The sequence below is a fragment of the Macaca nemestrina genome, chromosome 11, assembly GCF_043159975.1.
Source record: "Macaca nemestrina isolate mMacNem1 chromosome 11, mMacNem.hap1, whole genome shotgun sequence".
Classification (NCBI taxonomy): domain Eukaryota; kingdom Metazoa; phylum Chordata; class Mammalia; order Primates; family Cercopithecidae; genus Macaca; species Macaca nemestrina.
This window is the reverse complement of record NC_092135.1, coordinates 114,497,888-114,515,671: the sequence shown is the minus strand read 5'-3', so window position 1 is coordinate 114,515,671 and position 17,784 is coordinate 114,497,888. Positions and strand designations below refer to the sequence as shown.

At 44.6% G+C, this 17,784-nt stretch overlaps 1 protein-coding gene across 6 annotated transcripts in view; it reads right to left on the bottom strand.

The window, feature by feature from the left end:
- LOC105481178 (SNF2 related chromatin remodeling annealing helicase 1) overlaps positions 1–17,784 on the bottom strand; it is an 82,604-nt gene that overhangs the window by 9,825 nt on the left and 54,995 nt on the right. For 4 of the 6 annotated variants that reach the window (XM_011740551.2, XM_011740552.3, XM_011740550.2 and 1 more), the window contains exons 15-18: positions 14,344–14,526; positions 12,568–12,668; positions 11,163–11,259; positions 6,580–6,862 (exon numbers count right to left, since the gene is read on the bottom strand). In XM_011740551.2, the coding sequence (XP_011738853.2) occupies positions 6,623–6,862; positions 11,163–11,259; positions 12,568–12,668; positions 14,344–14,526 (621 nt within the window). In that variant the 3' untranslated portion in view covers positions 6,580–6,622. Of the gene's footprint in view, positions 1–6,579; positions 6,863–11,162; positions 11,260–12,567; positions 12,669–14,343; positions 14,527–17,784 lie in introns of those variants that run through there. The other 2 variants (XR_986810.3, XR_011610025.1) reach the window with 1 other exon arrangement.

Here is a 17,784-nt window from a genome sequence, read left to right as displayed (position 1 = left end):
TCTGGACTGTGCTGTGAAATGGAGGAGGAAAAGGAGTTAGTGTGGAAATATTAATACCACTTTAAACCCAGTGATATTCACTCTCTATATAAATAAGCCCAAGTGTCTTTTGCTGAATTATGCAGAACTGGCTAGGTGACTCTTAACAAATTTCAGAGGTACATATGGGATGGTCTAACTTAAAATAGATAGGCTACATGGTATAAATAAAATTTGCTTTGGAGGACCTCAGCGACATCTCAAAGAGAGAGTTCGTTTTTTTCCAGAACAGCTAAAAGTGAGGTTCAACTAGAGGCCTCAGATGGAGGCTCAACAGGCCGTATTTACTAAGACTACAGACGAATAATGGTTTTAAATATGAGCACCAGGCAGGGTGCGGTGGCTCACGCCTGTAATCCCAGCACTTTGGGAGGCCAAGGTGGGTGGATCACCTAGGGTCAGGACTTCAAAACCACCCTGGCCAACATGGTGAAACCCCATCTCTACCAAAAATACAAAAATTAGCCAGATGTGGTGGCGGGTGCCTGTAATCCCAGCTACTCGGGAGGCTGAGGCAGGAGAATTCCTTGAACTCAGTGGGTGGAGGTTGCACTGAACTGAGATCGCCCCACTGCACTCCAGCCTGGGTGACAGAGTGAGATTCTGCCTCAAATAAATAAATAAATAAATAAATAAATAAATAAATAAGGGCACCAAATTGCAAGGAACGAGAGCAAGGCCTCCCATTGGCAGCCACTGACCTGACTTCTTGCAATATCACGAGGGCCACTCTGTGCTGCAGGTTCCGGGGTGAATACAGCAGGAATTTAGTAATTTAATGATGATCGGTGATTCACCATAGCAACACTGGGTATGAAGGTCTCTAAAATCACCTGTACATTTCACTTTTATTTTTGAAGCATAACCATTGTATACCATCGTATCCTAACCACATTCCTGGAGGAGAAACTGTTAATGGGAATAGAGAATGAGATCCTAAGAGATCCAAGTCCATAGAGCCCACATAAAAGCTGCATCAAAATTCTGGTGGGGACTGAGTGAGCAGCAGGCAGGTGGAAGCATCTCGGGAGATGTCCACAGGGCCCCGGGTGAGGGCTTCTTCATGTTTCTCAAGCCATGTGATTCAGATACACAGAGCAGAGGCTTTGGATGGGCACTGGGGCAGGTGAGGAAGAAATATTCCTTCCTGAAGTTCTCTCAAGATCTGCCTGTGATCCAAAATCCTTTCTACTTCCTGGGCCTTGACTCATTCCAAAGATTTTTCCCTAATGAAGTGACTGTGTTGTTTCCATTGAGAAGTCTGCAAAAATCCATGCAAACAACATGTGGGCAAAATTTATGTACAATTTTAGCATTTCTTTTTATACAGGGTCTGTCCCTCTTGGACCACCTCCCATTATGCCACACAGGACGTGAACGACTATGTCCTTCTCCATACCTGCATTAATCTCTGGGTCCATTGCCAATTATAAACCTCCAAGGGCAATAGCCATGAGGTGATGTACAGTCATGCATCACTTAATAATCAGGATACATTCTGAGAAATTCATCGTTAGGCAATTTTGTCATTGCATGAATCTCACAGAGTGTGCTTATGCTAACCTAGATAGTAGCATCCAGTAAACGCCTGGGCTATATGGTCTAGCGTATTGCTCCTAGGCTACAAACCTGTATAGCATGTTACTGTGCTGAATATGTAGGCACTTGTAACACAATGGTAAGTGTTTCTGTATCTAAACATATCTAAACATAGGAAAGGTAATGCATTGTGCTACAGCATTACGATGGCTATGACAGACACTAGGCAACACGAATTTTCCAGCTCCATTATAATCTTAAGGGACCACCATGGTACATGCAGTCCATTGTTGACCAAAAGTTGTTATGTGGTGAATGACTATAATTGGCTTTTCAGAGCAACCACTCACAAGGGGGTGTAGTATAGCTTACTAGATGAAACTGCACCCATTGCTCTGATTTTTGCTCTTCGAAAACTGAGTGCCTGATTTGGACAAAATCATAATAAAATTTAGATAGAGCCAACATTTGTCCTCTGGAAAGCTTCTGACAAGACACAAGTCACTGTTATAATAGTCAAATGTCAAACTGGTATATCTAACAAAATTAAAACAAAGAGCTAGGAGTGAGAATATTTAAGAAAATTCAGGTGGCCCAAAGGAAAGCCAAGACAAGACATTCTCTCGGCCTTTGGCCCCGGATTTTCATTTCAGCAGATAATGAGGGGACCAAAGGCCTAGTTATTTATGGAGATCTGGGGCCACAGCAGAGCTCCTCGTGGCAGGATAAGCCAGTGGAAAGCAGACTCAAGGGCTAATCCCACAGTCCTCCTCAGCAAGCTGGGAGAAGCAACTGATGCCACTTAGACTCAGATGCTTAGATTGGGCCTTCTGGAAGAGATCTGGCCTAAGGAGCAGCTGGCAGCTTGACACAGTGACCAGCTTGAAGCACAGCAGCTGCACGCCATGCAGCAAGGTGATCATCTTCACTCATTTCCTGAGGCCAGAGCCTTCCTTACGCAGGACATGGATGCCCTGGTCCCAACTGTGCTGAGGTGTCAGGAAGCCTCCCCCGCCCCCACCCTGAACAACAGTGAAGGGGGTTAGGTGGCCTCAAAAGATCTACTCTGTCAACTGGAGCTTTTGAGAAGCTCAGGAAAGGGAATTAAAAAGGATAAGAAAGTGGTGCATTCCAGTGTCTTCCTGTTCTCTGCTGCAGAGAGCCAGCAGGTGGACTGCAGAGACCGACTTCCAGCCAGGGCCAAGCCCTTCAGGAAGGGAGCCATGTACCAAACTCAACTAACGGACCACCAAGGCACCACTGGGCCTCCTGCTGGGGAACAGCACACCTATGGGTGGGCTGTAGGGGTGGGGTGGCCTGGTTGCAGTTTCTGCTATGCCACTTCTTAGCTTCTTAGCTAGACTCGAGCAATTTGTGCTATTTCTTGGCTCAGTTTCTTCACCTGCACAATCAAAATACCACTACCTTCCTCCAAGATTGCATTAAGTGTGACAATTATGTAAAGCACTTAGTCCAGTGCCTGGCACCTAGTAAGTACTGAATAGTGAAAACAATTTAAGTCTAACAAATCCACACACCATGACGTCACACAAATTAAGCATCTTTCATTGCTGCTGTGAAAATTGCACTAACTCTAAACTCTAACGTACATCTGGCTCACTGCCCTTCTGTAAGACCAGTTAGAGCAGCAGCTCCTTCTTTGGTAAAATACTTTTAAAAACTCCCATTCCTGGTTGGGTGCGGGGGCTCACACTTGTAATCCCAGTAGTTTGGGAGGCTGAGACGGGCGAATCACTTGAGGTCAGGAGTTCGAGACTAGTCTGGCCAACATGGTGAAACTCCATCTCTACTAAAAATACAAAATTAGCCGGGCATGGTGGCAGGTGCCTGTAATCCCAGCTACTCGGGAGGCTGAGGCAGAAGAGTCGCCTGGAGGTGGAGGATGCAGTGAGCTAAGATCGTGCCACTACTCTCCAACCTGGCAACAGAGTGAGACTCTGTCTCAAAAAACAAACAAACAAAAAATCCCAAAAACTACCATTCCTGGACACCCATTCTGGTTTTCTTCCTCATTTACTTCCCTGCACAGTCGTCTCTCTATGTTGCAGTTTGTGGGGGTCAGTCAGAACTGCTTTTTTTTTTGTAAGCCACTCTTACCCTCTTGGTGACCTCATTCAGCCCATGCTGGGGCAGAATCCACAGCTCTTTCTCTAACCTTTCCACAGTCTGAAGACTCACACATCCAAACTGCCTGCAGGACATCTCCACTTGGATCTTGCTAGATTGTGTGGGTTTTCCAGAAACAGGCACCAAGACAGAGTTTGGGGCACAAGATATCTATTAGGGATTAACACCGGTGAAAGGAAGGGGATGGAGGCCTGTTTGGCATGGGGAGAGGGGAACTGTGATACAGGCCTGCAGGAACCTTAGACAATCCAGCAGGGAGCTCTGCAGCGAGTACTGCCCAGGACATAGTCCCTGGGCTATATGGTCTAGCCTATTGCCCCTAGGCTACAAACTATATAGCATGTTCCTGTACTGAATATGCAGGCACTTGTAACACGATGTTAAGTATTTCATCAGAGCTGCCCTGCATCAGGCCAAAGTGGCCCAGCCTTTGTGCCCTGCCTTGCTCAGTCATGGATGCAAGCTGCCTTAAGAAGGGTGTGACCTCAGACAAAGTGGCTTTCTGCAGACCAGTTGTGGCCAGGTGGGTCATCTGCCAGCTTCACTCCCCACAGCTGAGCAAGCCCCTCCTTGAAGGGGATCTGGGTGGGGTGTCTCCAAGTTTGCTAGATTATCTCCCAGCCATTTCAAACTCAACAAGTCTGCAACCAAACCCTTGATTTTACCCGGCTCCCCAACCTCCCCTTCCCACTCTTTCTTCTCTTACCACGTTGCTCACGCCAACACCAAAGTCCCAGCCTCTCTTCCACAAATGCCCCACAGTCCATCTATCTACACATATCGTTCCATCGCTTCTTTCAGAATACGTCCAGAACCCAACCACTTCTCATCTCCTCCATGGTGCAGCCCATACTCAGCCACACTCCAGCACCAACCCCATGGATAGTCACAATAGCTTCATAGCTTCCTACCTAAGCGTTCCCTCTGCCCACCTTTCCTGCTCTATTTCTGCACATGCATTGGTGTGAAATACTTTTTATTTTATTTTATTAAATAGAGACAGGGTGTTGCTATGTTGGGCCTGATTATATTTATAAAAAATAAAAAAGGGCCAGGCGTAGTGGCTCACACCTGTAGTCCCAGCACTTTGGGAGGCCGAGGTGGTAGGATCACTTGAGGCCAGGAATTTGAGACCCGTCTGGCAACATAGTGAGATGCTGTGTCTTTATTTAAGAATATATATATAATTTTATAAGTTTTAAAAATATAATCAGATTGCCTCATATGTCTGCTCAAAGCCATTTGGTGGCTTCCATTCATATTCAGAATTAAACCCAGATTCCTTTCTATGGCCTATGAGCTCTGCATCATTCTGTCCCTCTCCTCAACATTATCAACTATTGCTCTTCCCCACATGACATCCTACTCCCTCATCACTCTCTAAACCAGAGCTCTCCAACACAGGAGCCACCAGTCTCATATGGCTACTGGGCACGTGAAACCTGTGGCTAGCCCAAATTGAGATGCTGCCCATGTCAAATACATCATTTCAGACTTAGTTCAGAAAAGAGAATGTAAAATTTCTTATTTGTTTTTTTGAGACAGAGTCTTGCTCTGTTGCCCAGGCTGGATTGCAGTGGCACAATCTTGGCTCACTGCAACCTCCACCTTCCAGGTTCAAGTGATTCTTGTGCCTCAGCCTCCTGAGTAACTGGGATTACAGGCGCGTGCCACCATACCTGGCTAATTTTTGTATTTTTAGTAGAGATGGGGTTTCTCCATGTTGGTTAGGCTGGTCTGGAACTCCTGACCTCAAGTGATCCACTCACCTTGGCCTCCCAAAGTGCTGGGATTACAGGCATGAGCCACTGCGCCCAGCCCAATAATGTAAAATTTCCCATTAATAATTTTTAAATATTGTTTGTAAATTGAAATAACATAATCTATTGGGTTAAATATATTATTAATCTTTTTTTATTTTTGAGATAAGAGTTTTGCTCTTGTTGCCCAGGCTGCAGTGCAATGGCGTGATCTCAGCTCACTGCAAGCTCCGCCGCCCAGGTTCAAGTGATTCTCCTGCCTCAGCCTCCCAAGTAGCTGGGATTACAGGCATGCACCACCACACCTGACTGATTTCATAATTTTAGTAGAAACAGGGTTTTTCCATGTTAGTCAGGCTGGTCCTGAACTCCCGACCTCAGGTGATCCTCCTGCCTCAGCCTCCCTATATTATTAATCTTAAATTGAAATCTTCTATTAGAAAAGTTACAATCACATATGCAGCTTGCATTACATTACTATTGGACCATGCTGCTCTAAACCAGGTTTGGCAACTATGGGCAGTGAACAACTTCCAGCCCACTGTCGGTTTCTGTACAGCTGGTAAACAAGGAATGGTTTTTACATTTTTAAATGGCAGAAAAAAAAGAATAATTTGTGATACATGAACATTAATAAAATTCAAATTTCAGTGTCCATGAAGAGTTGTATTGGAAAAGAGAACCTACAACCATTGCTTCTCCCACTGCGTAAGTTCCACAAAGGCTCATACTTTGTCTTTTGTTGGATGAATGACTGCCAGCACCTAGGACAGTGCCTGCACAAATTAGGTGCCCTATAAATATTTGTTGAGTCAGTAAATTTTAAAATTCTAGATTATGGGGACTGTGTAGGAAGGACCTCATTATTTAGAGAACATGAATTACCCACTACTACAACTTGCTGTGTCCATCCCTAAGCCAGAAGAGCAGAGGTTAAGACCCCAAGCAAGCCCACACATAATGACACAGGAATGGAAAGTTGATGCTCGGCCTGGTCTCCTGCTGAGCCTGGACACAGGCACAGGCACTGCTGCAATGGCAAGAGAAGTGCAAAAAGTTTTAAAACAAAATACATTACTTTATTTTAATTCCATGATTTTAAAATACTTTTTATTTTTTTTTTCTTTTTGCCCCTTTTACAGGGGAGAGGTAAAGCTGTCCCAGTTATCAAAAAATTCAAATCTCCTTTTCTTCTGTGGACTGGCTGTCAATGAGCTTTCATCCAGGGTGTCTCCCGTGTTCTGGGAACTACTTCCAGATGTTCCTGAAGCACTTCCTGGGTCAAAGGACTCTGCTGCTTCCAGGAGCTCCATATCACTTCCTTCTTTCTCAAAGGACTTCTGGAATAGGTCATAGATCTGCTGCTGCTTTGGGTCCTTCATCACAGAAAGAAAAGAAAAGATAAAAGGAAGAACCCAAGCTCCAACACTGACTCTTCTCCACTGGGGCTGATGGGAGAATATAAAGATGAGAGACCACACATTTTATGGTGTCAGGGAGCTACATGATGGCAAGTGCACATAATCTCAGCAAACCATCACTAAAGCAGCCTCATTGTTTTAGTGACTGACATCTTACCCTCTCTGCACTCACAGGGTTAGGAAAAAGAAATGATTGTGAGTGCAAAGAAGCTGCTCTCACGCTATAATTTACATTGGAAACGTTTTCTCCCTTCGAACTTTCCAAATCACTATTTCAATACTGCACTCAAGATCTCATTTCCTCCAAAGCCTTTCTCTACTAAGGGTCAGTTAAGGTGTAATTCAACTTCTAAATCTCTATTTTTAAATTTATTTTTATTTTTTAAATTTTTTAAGAGACAGGATCTCACTAAATGTTGCCCAGACTGGTCTCAAACTCCTGAGTGTAAACGATCTGCCCACCTCAGCTTCCCAAAATGCTGGGATTGCAGGTGTGAGCCACCATGTGCCCAGCCCCCTAGACTTCCAAATCTCTGTGTTCAGCCATGGCTTATACCTAATTTTCAAAGTGGTGGAAAAAACATACACACATTTAACATATTCATAAGTAGATATGTGTACCTATTCTGATTACCTTAAATTACAAATAATCAAAATACCTACCAACAGCATCTATACATTGATGACAATGGTGTAGTGTTAAAACCATGACCAGTGGATACCACTACAACACACGATCACTATCACTCCTCTGCCGATCTTTCTTACATCTAAATTTTCAACCTTGACCATTTTTCAATCCAGAGGTATATTTTCCATATCTCCACTGACATCCCACAGTTTCATAAAACTAAACTGGTTTAAAATCAAATGATCTCTTGGCTGGGCACAGTGGCTCTTGCCTGTAATCCCAGTACTTTAGGAGGCCGAGGTGGATGGATCGCCTGAGGTCAGGAGTTCGAGACCAGCCTGGCCAACATGGTGAAACCCCATCTCTACTAAAAATACAAAAAATTAGCCAGACATGGTGGTGCACACCTGTGGTCCCAGCTACTTGGGAGGCTGAGGCATAAGAATTGCTTGAACCCGTGAGGCAGAGGTTGCAGTGAGCCACGATCACGCCACTGCACTCCAGCCCGAGTGACAGAGGGAGATTCTGTCTCAAATAAATAAATAAATAAATAAATAAAAATAAGGCTGGCTGCGAGGGCTCACGCCTGTAATCCCAGCACTTTGGGAGGCTGAGGCGGGGGGATCATCTAAGCTCAGGAATTAGAGACCAGCCTGGGCAACATGGCGAAACCCCATCTCTACCAAAAATACAAAAAATTAGCCAGGTGTTGGCAGCGTGCGCCTGTAGTTCCAGCTACTTGGGAGGCTGAGATGGGGGGATCACTTGAGCCTGGGAGGCGGAGGTTGCAGTGAGCTGGGATAGTGCCACTGTACTCCAGCCTGGGTGACAGAGTGAGACCCTGTCTCTAAATAAATAAATAAATATAAAAAATCAATGGTCTCTCATCTCTCTCCTATACTCCCAAAGCAGCTTCTCTTCCCGTAAGTCTATTTTTTATAGTCTACCTGCATTCTCGTAGTCTCCCAGGTGGAAATCATCCAGGCAGAGTCCTCGGCTCATGCAAGTTTGTTCCCCCCATCAGTTCCCTCCTCTCTCCTTCTAGGCACCATCTTTACTTGGGCCACATCACTTGGTACTGCATGGATTTGCAACAGCTCAATTGCACTTCCTGCCTCAGGTTTCTTTCCATTTCAAACAGCGTACAGATCTTTGCCAGCTGGCCACTGTTTCTCACTATTCCTTAACCAAATCCCTCCACAATGGTGAAGGAGGGTTCCTTGAAAACTGATGACAGCCTGTCACTTAAGAACTTCAGATTATTCAATTAACCTGCTCCCAAAATCTCCTAGCCTTTCAGGATCCCAGCCCTGCAGAGAGGGAAGTGATATGAAAGATCATCAAGGTTGACCCCCAAATAACCCACATGTCCTCCTCCAGGATGCCCTCATCAGCCTCTTTCTGAATGCCTGCAATGTCAAGCAAATGCCACCCTGTAAGGCAGCCTATTCCAAGTAGAAAAAGCTGCTAATGTGCATTTGATTATGATGATGGCAACACTGTATGCTAACTTGGGGCATGCATAATTAATTGGAAGCGAGTTCCAAGATCAGATTAATATTTCATTTCCCCTCTCAGAAGGAAGCCTATCTCAGTGAGATATAACCTCTTCTGCTTTTGTCTCCTATATTGGAAGCAACATTTTCTTTTTCTAGTAGTTTGTTAAAATTTTTCAGCCCCATCTTAATTAAAAAATAAATTGATATAGTTATTAATCAAAATAAATATTGAGAAAACTCATTGATATTACCTTGCACTTATATTTTAGGTAGAAATTCTTAACTAATTTAGAGTAAGAGAAAGGCAAGGAGGAATAAATGAGTTCAAGTGAGACTCCTTTAAAACTAGGCTTTTTTCTTTTTTGAGACAAGGTCTAGCTCTGTTGCCTAGGCTGAAATGCAGTGGTGTGATCTTGGCTCACTGCAACCTCCGCCTCCCAGGTCCAGGGAATCCTCCTGCCTCAGCCTCCTGAGTAGCTGGGAATACAGGCATGTGCCACCATGCCTGGCTAATTTTTGTATTTTTTTGTAGAGATGGGCATTTCACCATGTTGCCCAGGCTGGTCTCAAACTCTTGGGCTCAAGCTATCTGCCCACCTCGGCCTGGGATTAGAGGCTTGAGCCACTATACCTGCTCAGGCTCTTTCTTTTCAAAAGGCATATGATAACCTAGGCTCTGTTACCATTTACCATTCAGCTGAACTGGAGAGTTCTTTAAAAGCTTAAAAATAAGGTTGTTTTAAAATTGGCTTATTAACTATATATGCCTGAAAGGATAATTTGCAATCTGCATTTAAAAATATGATCTGAGTCTTATTTATCCCAATATTTAGCAAATAAATTCTTGCAAAGAAAGAATTTATTTGCTAAATAAATGTAAGTGAATGAGCAGATCCACAGAGTCTTAAGTCTTGGTGTCAACGATAAGATTTAACTCAACTTCTTATTTATTTAAACTTTTTTCTTTCTTTTTCCTTTTTTTTTTTTTTTTTTGAGGCAGGCTCTTGCTCTGTTGCCCAGTCTGGAGTACAGTGACCATCATGGCTGACTACAGCCTTGACCTCCTAGGCTCAAATGATCCTCACCTTTTCCTCCCGAGTAGCTGGGACTACAGGTATGCACCACCACGCTTGCCCTAACTCAACTTCTGATGGTGATTTCACAGGAAGGAGGAGGTGCTTCACTTTCCTGATAAGCTACCGTAAAGCCCCTTTCTGCATGAGGCTCAGACCTGATTCAAGCTCTGGCAGAAACAATTCAACCATGAGCTGTGCTCGAGGAGGCCATACTCCTAGTTTTCACCTTCTGGCCAACAATCCAAGCTGGGGAAGGAAAACAAGCTTTCGAAAGGCTCTGGGTCTTTTGCTCCCTCCATTGTGTTTCACTGAAATGGGGGAGGAAGAGTCTGTGGCAGCCACTGGGCTGGAGCACTGAGGCCAGGCAGGCATGATGGGCCCAGGGCTATCCCGTCCAGAGGCAACAGCCTTCCCCCTCAGCACCTTTGACAAGGCCTGCCTGGTTATGGAGGGATGCCTCTTATACTCCTCTACAACAAGGGGCTGAACTCAAAAGAAGAATGCTGGGCCAAGTCAGGAAGCCTTCTTCCTTGGGCTGGCTTCACATGCCCTGTGACTTTGTGCAAGCCTACTGCACTGCCATGTCTCAGTTTACCCCTCTATCAAGTGGGGAGACACTGAGAATAAAATAAAATGACAGAGGGGAAAATATGTTCTGTGAAGCCAGTATCCTATTTTAAACACTCCCCATTCTGTGCTGGGGACACATTCCTGTGGCAGCCCTATGTGTGGTGTTGCTGTGTACTTTCTGAAACAATTCAACATTTGCCATGGGGAGTTTTGTCAGTTTCTAACGGTCTGATTGAAGAGGCAGCATTCGGAGTCTGTGCGGGAATGTCAGCAGCTGTAGGAGCTAATGCCATCACTTCCCCATAAAGCGATGCATGCAGGGTTCAACTGAGAATGACTGCAGGCCATTGCTTTCAGCTCTGGGGCTAGGAGAGGTCCCTAGGAGTGATTCACATCCTCCTACTCAGGACCCAAAGACTTGGCAGACAGCTTAATGCCTCCCTCTGCTCCAGGGGTGAAGAGCCATGTGCTGGCATTACCTTGTAGAGGTAATCAGTGGATTCTGTCATTTCTGAAAAATTGGTCTCAGAAAGCCCAGCTTCCGCCAGAACTTTAATCTTCTCTTGAATCAGGGGCCTGTTGGGGAGAAATAAGCTGCAGTGAATACAACCTGTGCAGAACCACCAGACTAATGAAAATGAAGCCACCCTCCTCCTTGTTCTTATGGGACCACGGCTTGTTCACAGTTTCACATCTTTGCATCTCTCAAGGCACAAACATCCATGTTGAAAAATTTGCCCCCTCTCATTTGTAAAAACTCCAATTTAGGGCTAAGAATATCATCAGGTTCCATATTCTTTCTAATGGAAGATGTGTAGGAAATAAATCCTGCCTCATTACAACACAATTTTGAATCTGGTAGTGTTATGAGCTGCCCAATTAACGAATCCACTAAACAGAGGGAAGTAGGAGTGGCCCACACACATTGCAAAGGGAAGACTCCTTAGTCATAAGGCTGGAAACAGAGACAAGTAGTGGAAATGAATGAGATAATCAAGAAATTTAATATCAGGAAGAGGGAGATGAAGGGAAGGAGCTTTTTGAGATTTTTCACTTAGGTAACAGACAGAAACCCCCAGGTTGAAAATCTTACTCCAGCTCTGCTAACGAAGTACACTACATGGTCCAGGGTAAGCCACTTCCTCCCTGTGGTCCAGCAGCAGCAATGTAAGATGTACCCACCAGATAAATGCACATCATAAAAGGTAAAAAACTGTCACCCTGTCCTAACATATGCCTTCACGTCTGGGAACAGGGTGTTTTACAAACTAAATTCCATCTACATTTTGTCACAATCGGCACCTCTCCCTGCCTCAGACCAGCAGGAAAAGGAGTCACAACCCCTTATTGCTATAAGATTCCACATGCACCCTGCAAGCCACCAGTGAACACTAGTGAGGGAGGCCAAATATGGTCATGATGAAAGCAGGAGGGCATTACTAGTCAATTTTCATTTTCTTTTTTTTTTGAGACAGAGACACGCCTTATCACCCAGGCTGGAGTGCAGTGGCTCAGTCTCAGTTCACTGCAACCTCTGCCTCCCAGGTGCAAGTGATTCTCCTGCCTCAGCCTCCTGAGTAGCTGGCACTACAGGTGTGCGTCACCACACCCAGCTAATTTTGTCGTATTTTTGTAGAGACCGGGTTCCACCCTGTTGGCCAGGCTGGTCTCGAACTCCTGACCTCAAGTGATCTGCCCGCCTCGGCCTCCAAAAGTGCTGGGATTACAGACGTGAGCCACTGCGCCTGGCCACTAGTCAACTTTCTATAGATCCTTAAAGACCTTACTTAGCAAAAGCAGAAGGACTTAGGGAGCAAAGTAAACATATCATCAGCTTCCACCCTTGCTCAACTCCAAATGCCAGGCCATGCAGCCAAACCATACCAAAGGTAGTCATCAGCTGTGCCCTTTGCCACGAGGTAGTGAATGCCCACAGAGCTGGTCTGTCCTATGCGGTGCACACGGTCCTCAGCCTGGATCAGCACCTGTGTGTCCAGAAATCGAGACAGGCAGGTAAAGGCCTGAAGCAGTTCCACCCACCATAGCAGGTAGCCTCTCCACCCCATTTCCAGCCCCACCACAACCCTCCCTCCTCAAAGCACTTCACTGTCTCAGACCTAGAAATAACCTGCACTTCACCATCTCAGACCTACAAATGACCTGCCACTTTAACAAAAGAGAGAACCCAAAACAGCCCTGGTTGGGGAACTGGCATCTGGAACAGAAGATCTGCGGGTGGCCGTTTGGTGCTGGGCACTGAGCTAGGTGCTGCAAATGAAAAGGCACATGCTCTGCCATCAGGCTGCATGGGGAGGGGCCAGTGATGGAGGCCTGCACACTTCCATTTCTTCTCTGTGTGAAATAAAAAGTTATCTTCTAAATAAATAAAAGCATCACACACAAGGGAGAGGCTATCCATGATTTGGGCATAGGGTGGTGGTTTAATATAGTGGTAAGCCTTATAATAAATACTTAAAGGCTGGGTGTGGTGGCTCACACCTGTAATCCCAGCACTTTGGGAGGCCGAGGCAGGTAGATTGCTCGAGCCCAGGAGTTCCAGAACAGCTTGGGCAACATGGTGAAACCCCATCTCTACAAAAAATACAAAAATTAGTCAGGCATGGAGGTGTGCTACTCAGGAGGCTACTCTGCTACTCAGGAGGCTGAGGTGGGAGGATCACCTGAGCTCGGGAAATCAAGGCTGCAGTGAGCCAATAAGTACCTGCAGTCCAGCCCGGGTGACAGAGCAAGACCCTGTCTCAAAAAAGGAAAAAAAAAAAAAAAAAAGAAACCACCTAACATCATGAGCATTATTTCTTTTATAAAATGGCTTCACCCTCAAGGTCTACCCATTATTAATGTAGTCCCTCATGTGTAGCCAACAAAAGCCATAATATCAGATATTAAAGGGGATATAACTTTCCTGGAGATTACCAGAAAAATTTATGAGTTCAAACAAATGTCTTATCTCTGCTCTCAGTTGGTCAGCTAAGGCCAATAGTGGTCTCCAGGGAACTACTCACTGCTGTCACTCTGCATGAGGTCCAATGTTAAAGCAGCTCACAATGATGGCTACTGAAGGGGGCACAGGCTGGAATGTGAGGCCTGGGCTGCAACCTGGTGCCACCACGTGTCCCTCTTCAGTTATGGCAGTGCAGTCCTTCCTGCCTCACCCCTTGAGCTCTCGGTGCCCTAACTTCCTCCTATGAGACATGAAGTCTAAGATTCCTTCTAGCCCTGGAAGACTTCAACCTTCCTGTTGATAAAACGGAGCCGATAATCCTATAGGTTGCTGTGAAAATCTAGAAACCAGCCAATCGCCTGGCGCGGTGGCTCATGCCTGTAATCCCAGCTACTCGGGAGGCTGAGGCAGGGGAATCACTTGAACCCAGGAGGCGGAGGTTGCAGTGAGTCGAGATCACACCACTGCACTCCAGCCTGCGTGATAAGAGACTGTCTCAAAAAAGAAAAAAAAAAAAAGAAAAAAAAAAGAAACTAGCCGATCGACATAGAAGTGCTTAAAGGAAGTGAAAACTGACTTGTGGGAAGTACAATGAATGGATAAAAGGGAAACCACACTTTCCACGACCGACACTCGCTGCTTCCTGCCCACAGCCATGAGCATGCCAGTGGGGTATCCAAGTCTTCTGCGTCTCTTACCCCTGGGTTCCAAAACAGCTCAGCGAACACTACCAGGTCAGCCGAGGAGAAGGTGAGGCCCATATTGGCAGCGGTGATGGACAGCACGGCCACAGCATGCCTCTCCGACAGCTGGAACTGCTGGCACAGGTCCTCCCGCTCAGCTGACGATGTGGAGCCATCGATGCGGATGTGCTGCACGTGCTGTAGGAACAAGGGGCAGAAGCAAGGTGGGCAACAGCCCCGGGCCGGGGGCTTCTGAGCAAACCATACCCAGCCACAGCTCAAACACGGAACCAGGTTCCAGCTCAGCAGAGGCCCCTGCCTTCAGAGATTTTCTTTTCAAATTGAAATTGGTATGGAGATGATTGCTTATACTCAGGTGCCATTGTAAGAAATAATACAGAGATCCCTCTTAGGCCTTTGCCCAGTTTCCCGCAATGGTTAACATTCTATAAAAACTATAGTATGATACCGCAGCCAGGATGCTGACTTTTATACAATCCACTGATCTTCAGATTTCTTGTTCTACTTGTATGTGTGTGTTCTACACAATTTTATCACCTGGGTAGGTTTTCATGTATTCACCTCCAATGTCAAGATACTGAACAATTCCAACATTGCAAGGATCCTTTTACCTCCCTCCCCTTTCCACGATCCTTAGCTCCTGATAGCCACTAATCTGACCTGCATTTCTAAAAAATTTTTTTTTCTTTTTCTTTTTTAAGATGAAGTTTTGCTCTTGTCACTCAGGCTGGAGTGCAGTGGCTCATGGCAACTTCCGCCCCCCAGGATTCAAGCGATTCTCCTGCCTCAGCCTCCCAACTAGGTGGGATTACAGGCGTGCACCACCATGTCTGGCTAATTTTTGTATTTTTAGTAGAGGCGGGGGTTCTGCCATGTTGGCCAGCTGGTCTTGAACTCCTGAGTTCAGGTGATCCGCCTGCCTTGGGCCCCCAAAGGGCTGGGATTACAGGCGTGAGCCACTGCACCTGGCCAATTTTTTTTTTTTCCTCCCAAGAATGCTCTATAGGCCAGGCACAGTGGCTCACACCTGTAATCCCAGCACTCTGGGAGGCCAAGATGGGTGGATCACCTGAGGTCAGGAGTTTGAGACCAGCCTGGCCAACATGACGGAACCCTGCCTCTACTAAAAATACAAAAATTAGTGAGACATGGTGGTGCATGCCTGTAATCCTGGCTACTCAGGAGGCTGAGGCAGGAGAATCACTTGAACCCGGGGCGGAGGTTGTGGTGAGCTGAGATCCCACCACTGCACTCCAGCCTGGGCAACAGAGCGAGACTGTCTCAAAAACAAAAAAAAGAAAAAGGAATGCTATACAAATGTTATATAAATTGCACAGCATATAACCTTTTGGAATGGACCTTTGCATTCAGCACTCTCTGGAGGTTCATCCAAGTTGTTACCTGTATCAATAATTTTCTCCTTTTTTTTTGCCGAGAAGTAGCCCACGGTATGGATATACCATAGTTTCATCATCCATCTGTTGAAGGACATCTGAGTTGATTCCAATTTGGGGCTACTACAAATGAAGCTGCTATGAACATTTCTGTACAGGTTTTTCTGTTAACCTAAGTTTTCATTTCCCAGAGAAAAATGCTCAAAAGTCAATTGTTGTGTTGTATGGTAATGCATGTTTAGTTTAGCTATTGTCTTTTAAATGGCATTTATTCTTGCTAGCGATAAACATGATAAGGAAAATAAAAACATTTAGTAATCTAAGCAATTTACTTTTCCCTGTCTCTTTTTTTGATGTGTATGGTATATATATCTTTTAAATAAAAAGTTTTATATCCTGTTTTCCCCCAATAAAACGTATTGTAAGTAAAACTGTATTATTAAGCGTTCTAAAATATCATTTTTAATGGCCCTATAAGATGTCATTATGCAGCAACAGCATAATTTAACCATTCTATTTCTGCAGATTTAGGGGTCTCTAATTTTTCCTAAAAGGATGTGTTGGTAAATGTCCATCAACAGGTGAACAGACGATGTACAATGGGATGTTATTCAGCACTAAAAGGGAGTGAATATCTGCAGGTCTAGATAACCAAAAAAGAAAAAAAAAAACAAAAAAGGAAAACCAAGGAGTGAACACTAAAAAGAAGTGAGACATACAACACAGATAAATCTCAAAAAAAAAAAAAAAAAAGTACATCCTGAATGTCCTTTTCTCCACATTTATATTCCATATTCATATAAAATTCTAAAAAACTGCAAACCAATCCGCAGTGACAGACCGTAGACCAGAGTGGGCTTGGGGATGGGAGGGTGAGGGAAGGGGCAGAAGGGAGTGATTACAAAGGGACACGAGAAAACTCTGGGGCTGGGGGCAGTGGGCGGCAGATATGTTTCCTGTCTTGATTCTTATAAAATTGTACACATTATGTGCAGTTTACTGCATGTCAATTATACCTCAATAATGCTATTAAAATGGAAAGTTTTTAAGAGGATGCCAATTTTTGGTGATTTTCTTAGACTGGACTACAAATCAAAGTACAAGAGCAAAAAGAAAAAACTTAATTTAAGGCTCCTGGTATTATTGCCAAATTGCTTTCCAATAACTAATGTATTAGCATGTCCATCTTGGTGCACTTTCATCAACAGTGAGCCCCACACATTTTTAAAACCTCTGCTGACTTGATGGGGTGAAAAAAAAAATCTTTTTTTCACTAACTTGATTACTAGTGAAATTGAGTGTTTTCGCATCGTTTAATTGGCTATCGGTGTCATTTCTTTGATGAACTATCTATTTATGCAGGTTGCCCATTTTTTTTTTTTCTTACTGGGAGTTAGGAAATACCTTTACATGTAAAAACTATTATTTGTATGTCACAGAGGTGGCTAATAGTTTCCCTAGCTTATTTCCTTCTATTAATTTTCTGTTGTTTTCTAAATGCTCCTTTATTTTTAAAAACATGTAAATTTTCTTATTATAAAAAGAATACACACTCATCGCAAAAATGTAGAAAACCTAAAAAGATAATGACGACTACTTAGAGATAATCATCATTAACATACTGGTATATATTCATCAGGCTTTTTTCTATGCATGACTATTTTATTTATTTTATTTTTGAGACAGAGTCTTGTCTGCCACCCAGGCTGGAGTGCAGTGGCAGGATCTCGACTCACTGCAGCTGCTGCCTCCCAGTTTCAAGCAATTCTCGTGTCTCAGCCTCCTGACTAGCTGGGATTACAGGCATGCACCACCACGCCCAGCTACTTTTTGTATTTTTAGTAGAGTTGGGGTTCTGCCATGTTGTCCAGGCTGTTCTAGAATTCCTAACCTCAGGTTATCTGCCCGCCTCAGTCTCCCAAAGTGCTGGGATTACAGGCGTGAGCCACTGCGCCCAGACAACATGACAATTTTTTAAAATTATTATACATACAATAGCTTTTTGTCCATAGTATGGACATCTTCTGATAGCAATACATAC